The sequence below is a fragment of the Lactuca saligna genome, chromosome 1 (genome assembly GCF_052625555.1).
Source record: "Lactuca saligna cultivar CGN05327 chromosome 1, ASM5262555v1, whole genome shotgun sequence".
Taxonomy (NCBI): domain Eukaryota; kingdom Viridiplantae; phylum Streptophyta; class Magnoliopsida; order Asterales; family Asteraceae; genus Lactuca; species Lactuca saligna.
In genome coordinates this window covers 35,237,312-35,244,085 of record NC_136417.1, presented here as the reverse complement: position 1 = coordinate 35,244,085, position 6,774 = coordinate 35,237,312, and the positions used below count along the sequence as shown (strand labels likewise).

At 27.9% G+C, this 6,774-nt stretch overlaps 1 protein-coding gene across 1 annotated transcript; it reads right to left on the bottom strand.

Moving 5' to 3' along the window:
* Nucleotides 1–358: 358 nt before the first annotated feature.
* On the bottom strand, nt 359–1,775 carry LOC144997181 (mitochondrial import inner membrane translocase subunit TIM23-2-like). Its single transcript, XM_078957025.1, has 2 exons — nt 1,504–1,775; nt 359–723 (listed from the first exon to the last, which is right to left on the bottom strand). Exons 1-2 carry the CDS (start codon nt 1,691–1,693, stop codon nt 359–361), a joined length of 555 nt encoding a protein of 184 aa, XP_078813151.1. The 5' UTR covers nt 1,694–1,775.
* Nucleotides 1,776–6,774: the final 4,999 nt, after the last annotated feature.

The window sequence follows — 6,774 nt, the reverse complement described above, 5'->3', positions numbered from 1 at the left end:
TAATCTTTTGTCGAAAATTCGTTTTCGACTCCTATTGTCTCTAATTTGACTAGCCCGGATTTGCGGACGTTACATAAAATGAACATTAACATAATAGCTAGCAAAGATTTGGTTATACAGATAATATTAATTTGTAAGAAAAGATACCTGATGCTTCAAGTCATTTATATTTCTCTTTCTTGTTGTATATAAGCAAAACATACACCATCTGTTCCCAAAAAGGAGCGAAGGAAAATTAGCACAATATACCAAAATGTAGAAAAACGTAAAGATCAAAAGGGTAAACAGACATGGCTAATCCCACCGCTATTCCACCCATGTAGAAAAACATAAAGATGAAATTGAATACAGATCGAGCTTAGATTGGTACGTATCTCTTCAAAATTTGCTTCCTTTGCATGGCTAATCCCACCGCTATTCCGCCAATAGATCTGGCAATGGACGCCACCTTGTAAAGCGCTCCAGTCGCTAATCCAGCCACCACGCTGTTAATAATATTATCTGCATCCCTAGCCTTAACCATCCTGCTCTCCATACCAGTGTACAACAGTCTGATTACACCTGCACGGTTGCTGATCGTCCGATCTGCATGTCTAAAAGCATTTAAGATATGATTAACCCTAAGTTTCATGGTGCCTCCAGCCTCAGAAGCCTTCACGCCCTCTACTAAACCCTTCCCGGCGCCAACTATTGCACCGTTGAGGTAACCGATGCCGATGTAGTTGTTGGATTAATGTCTAAGTCCATAACTATAATTGGTAAGACTTGACCCGACCCGACATGGTCCATTTGGGTTGCATACCATCATGCACTTGGATAGACTATAATGAGAGAAATAAGACACTTATGGTTATTAATATATTATAAGTTCTAGTATATTAATAATAACAATAATAAGATTATTTAATTAGTATTGATCAAGAATTAATCTAGGATTAATTAAGTGATCAAAAGAAGACTAATTAAATATATGGGTTGATTGTGTAAATCATCCATACTTATATAGTGGGATAATGCTCCATGGATAATCAAGTTGGGCTAAAACCCATAGGATGGTCCATGGATGCTCCATGGTGTATTTGAACCCATGGATCCAAGGAAATGGAAATCCATGACAATTAAGGATTTACCCTAATTGTAACACTATACAAAGATCTTATTCTTGACAAAAATCGGCCACTAGAATCACATTAGAAAGTGAAGAAGAGGGCTAGCCGATTTCATGAAGTGTAGAACTCTCTCAAGTTATTCTAAGTGTTTTGATGATTGTGATTCCATTTGAGGCTTCCACACTATTGGGGCTAGGCACTCAAGCTTCATGAAGACTTTCTACATCAAAGAGGTATGTATTCTATCTTGTTACACTCATTGTTTTGTATGCTAGATTAGGATAATACCTTGGATGTTCTTATTTGCATGTATAATAGAGAAAACATAGATCCAAGGTATTTAGGGTTGCATGTACACTTAGGAGTGTTAAAATGCTCAAAACCCAACAGTAGTATGTTTGGTTTTCTCTCCGTAAACGCCGTTGAGCGATGGATTCCTCTTGAAAGAGGTATTCAAGAGATGTGGGAAGTTTGTACAGGGTTTGTATGGGGACTCTAAGATCTTGGTAAGGGTTGTATATCCAACATTTTTCATGGTGGTTGTCGCTTTCGTTTTGATTTGAAGATCCCGGTTGGTAAGACATGTCGTAGTTAGGGCTACGATTAGGGTTTTAATCTTTCAAGAATCTGATTCCAAAAGAGAGAGAGAGAGAGAGAGAGAGAGAGAGAGGAACTACTTAAAAGATTATTAGGGTTTTTTGGGAGAGGATTTTAGAAGGAGAAGACGGAGATGATCGGGCGGGGTGTTTAATTTTTTGGGATTTCATTTCCCCCCATCGGTAGAGAATGCGTCTTCCTAAAAAAAAAATATATAAAACGACACAGTTACACGACATGCTCTTTATTATTGGTGCCCTCCGTGTTTTTTTGTTGGACATTAACTTTAGGGCGCGCAAAAATATGTGCCCTCTATCCTTCAAATTTTAGAAAACTGACATTATTTTTTACCACACGCACAAATGTGTGTCCTCTATCAGCGTGTGTCATTGTTTGCACGTCATTAAAGGGCTGTTTTCTAGTAGTGACATTTTGGGAATCCTAATTGTTGTTGTGGGTATGGTGCTTTATTCTTACTTATGTACTCTTGGTACACAGTCAAAACCCATTGAATCCAATTCGTATTCCTTTTTTTATAAGTCGAATCCTATTTTCTTGATGTAAATTGATGGGGGGAACTGGTAAAATGATATACACATCAAAGGTGACATGAGTTCTTGATGATCTTAATCTCGCCCCTTCTGATGTTCTAGAAGCATTGAATCGGTTTGTGTATTTTATACCATTCCAATTCTATCATAATAGAATCATGAATTCAAATTCTATCGGAATGGAAACACGAATTCTAATTATGTTGGAATGGAATATTGATTTTTTTCTCATTGATTATACATATTCTACAATTTTTGGTTATTCGTTTTGGTGCAGCTAACAAGTCCGCATATTTTTCCAAAGGAATATAGTTTTTTATTTATCATTTGCTAATGCGTTAGTGGATTCTAAACTACAATTGAATTTGTTTTCACAGAAGTTGATACTTGAAGAAGTTGATGCTTGAAGAACGCACAACAAAATTAAAAATGTTTCTTAGCAACATTATTCTTTTAGAATAAATTAATGTATTTGTTAGATTTTGATGTTTTTTTCCCCGATTTAAAAGCATTTTAGTTTTTATTCTTTAATAATAAATATAATTCTTAACAATTGTTACATGTATTCTATAATAATTAATGTAATTTTTGTTTTAATTCTTTAATTGATGGTTCGAGAACTTGTTATTCTACAAAAAAATTTAAAGTTATGATCAAGAAATATGTTCAAGAATATTTTTATTATTTTATTGTATAAAATATTTTTATTTTTGAATATACTCAATCATATTCTGTTAGAATGTCCGAATTAAAAACCTTTTAATTAGTAAAAATCGGATTTTTAAAATTAATAGAATCTATGATCCCTTAAAATATACAAATTTCCTTTATTAAATATATGTTAATTGACTAAAACACTCTTCTAGTTAAATTGGATGGTATTTTTCAATTATATTTAATTCAATAATATGTATTAATCATTTTCTTAAAATAAGTAAAATGATTGGTCCACATTTATGCATACAATAACATAATAATTACTTTGAATAGAATAACTTATATATATATATATATATATATATATATATATATATATATATATATATATATACCCTAATAAATAAGAATGATTTTGCTACATGTCATATTCTTCTTCATTTTGACACTTGTCAGTATTTTAGAATTTTTTTGAATTATTCAAATCTCACCCATTAAATGTGACCTCATATTAATTAATTTTATAAATATGTTAATTAATGTATATAATAACTTTCTATTTTGAATTTCTCTTTCTATTAGTATATTAATTAATGTATATGTATATTAATATAGATAGTACATTCCATTTGTGAATTCATATTAATTAATTTTATTAGTATAGATTAATTAAGACCATATTATATAAATTGTCCATACGGTTTACCAAAAGGTCACAAACTCAATCGTTACTTTTTTTTTTTTATGAACATGGTCTTTGTGGTTACCAAAACTTTCTTTTAATAAACTTGTGTAATATACGTGTTTCACACCTACTATATATATATATATATATATATATATATATATATATATATATAGGGAAAAGTGAATATACCCTTAAGGGTATATACGCTTAGGTACCCAAACTCATAATAATACGTCATTTTGTTTGATATATTCATTATAATATTGTTAAACTTTAATCCTTAACTTAATTTATATATAATATTTTTAAATTTCACTATTATCTTCTTGTTACATCACATCTTTTTATCGAACACTTAGTAGGCTATATATATTATTGTTGAAAATGACAATTATGTAAGAGGAAGATAAGTATGAAATTTATAAAAATCTTTGAAGTAATTAAAGTTAGAAGTTGAATTATAAGAGCATTGAACAATTACAATGTCTATATATGATACAAAACGATGTAGTATGGTGAGTTTAGGTACCTAAGCTTATATACCCCTAAGGGTATATTCACTTTTCCCATATATATATATATATATATATATATATATATATATATATATATATATATATATATATATATATATATATATATATATATATATATATATATATATAGGAAAAGTGAATATACCCTTAGGGGTATATAAGCTTAGGTACCCAAACACATCATAATACGTCGTTTTGTTTGATATATTCATTATAATGTTCTTAAACTTCAACCCCCAACGTTATTTACTTTCAATATTTTCAAATTTTCACTATTATCTTTCTCTTTTATTACATCTTTTTGTCGAACACCTACTAGGGTTTATATATTGTCGTTCAAAATGAAAATTATTTAAGAGAAAGTTAAATGTGTAATTTATAAAAATCATGGAAGTAAATCAAGTTAGAAGTTAAATTACATGAACATTGTACAATTAGAATGTATTATATGATATAAAACTATGTAGTATGGTGAGTTTGGGTACCTAAGTTTATATACCCTTAAGGGTATATTCACTTTTCCCATATATATATATATATATATATATATATATATATATATATATATATATATATATATATATATATATATATATATATATATATATAACTTAACTAGGTTAAAACCCGTGGAACTCACGGGTGCTGTTTTTGAATTGAATTTAAAAATTAATTATTTAATTAAATATTATTTCAATAATTCTGATAACTTATAAATTGTAATATTGAATTTTTCAATAATTTTTTTTATTTGTAAGTATTTAATTACAAAGTAAATGGGAAGTATTTAATTAGGAATGAAGATTTTTCAGAACTCTTTTTTTATTTGTAAGTATTTAATTACAAAGTAAATGGGAAGTATTTAATTAGGAACGACGATAAAAACACAATTAACCGTCGGGTTATTTTTTAGGTATTCTGACATTTGATATGCTTGACTTCCAAAAATAGTAACCTTCAGATATACAGAACTAAATAAACAAAAAAATCGTATGTTAATATTAATTTGTGAGTAATTAAATATAATAAATAAATAATAAAATATAATCTCACTCTAGGTTGCTAAGAGTGAGTTTTATATAATGCTTCGATGCTACTGGATTTGAAGTTTCAAGAGGCCTAAATGACACGATCTGTCCAATAACATTTACACAAGAGATAACACAAGATAAACTATTGCATTAAAATCGTAATATTTAAATAATAAAATGTATAACCAATAACACAACTGATAAAAAATGATTTGATTAAAATTTTATAACTAACCAAAGAATGTGTCTCTTAGACATGTTTGTTCTATGATAGAATTAAAGTCAACAAACATGAATCCATTGACCGGACCCGAGAAATCATCACATTTTTTTAGGATGATTTTCGAATCTAAAGTTAAGGTTTGTTTATGACCTGTATAACTAAAACCATTAGTAACGACAGCCATATTGGGTTTTATAACTATATAACTTTCATCTTCCTTTAAAAGATGATGAAATCTGGAGAAATTCTGATTGAAAACACGAGCATGGTATTGTGTACCCTATTTAAAAAAAAATTAAAAATCATTATTTTGTTGAAACATATGTAATATTGAATGATGAATAAAAAATATATGAAATATAACAAACCTCCTCGTCCATCAGGATCATTTCAATTGAACAAACTTTATTATTTTTGATGAAGTTCCAAATTTTAAGCACCCGAACCTTGATATGTGATTTTTTCATCTATCTGATCAATGTTATTTAGATAAACTTTATTTCCTATATTCATTTTCTGCAAGAAAAATTTAAACCATATAGAATTGTAAGGAATATTAGCAACCTTCAACAATGTACAGAACATTCAAACTAACAACTAAAACAAAAAATTCATAAATCAGCACATGACAAAAACAAATAATTCATATGAAATAGTTTTTTCATTCAATTAATCTTTTTATAATAAAATGGAATACAAATAAAAACCAATAATTCATATCAAATAATTTTTTAGATTGAATAAATTTTTTTATAATAAAGTGGAAAACAAATATAAATTGTCCAGGTTCTGTTTTACTTTTTAATTATTTGATTGCATTTTTTTATGTTAATTTTTTCCAAATTTATTTTCCTTGATTTAACTAATGGTATTTTCGGATTTACAGTTTGAAAAAAGATGGCATTTAGAATTGTAAGGAATATTAGCAACCTTCAACAATGTACAGAACATCCAAACTAACAACTAAAACAAAAAATTCATAAATCAGCACATGACAAAAACAAATAATTCATATGAAATAGTTTTTTTCATTCAATTAATCTTTTTATAATAAAATGGAATACAAACAAAAACCAATAATTCATATCAAATAATTTTTTAGATTGAATAAATTTTTTTATAATAAAGTGGAAAACAAATATAAATTGCCTCGGTTCTGTTTTACTTTTTAATTATTTGATTGCATTTTTTTATGTTAATTTTTTTCCAAATTTATTTTCCTTGATTTAACTAATGGCATTTTCGGATTTACAGTTTGAAAAAAGATGGCATTTTCCTAAATTAAAAATCACAGCAACAATTATACCGACAATGCCCCTGCAAATCACTAATAGATAACATAACAATTAGTAATGTTAATGTAGATATCTTGAAGTTGTACT

Excerpts from the sequence above, each read along its gene's own strand:
- LOC144997181 (XM_078957025.1), bottom strand. The coding sequence starts at position 1,693 with ATGTCTTACCAACCGGGATCTTCAAATCAAAACGAAAGCGACAACCAC. Across the intron at positions 724-1,503 it reads ACGGAGAGAAAACCAAACAT|ACTACATCGGCATCGGTTAC; the intron begins ACTACTGTTGGG and ends ATTAATCCAACA.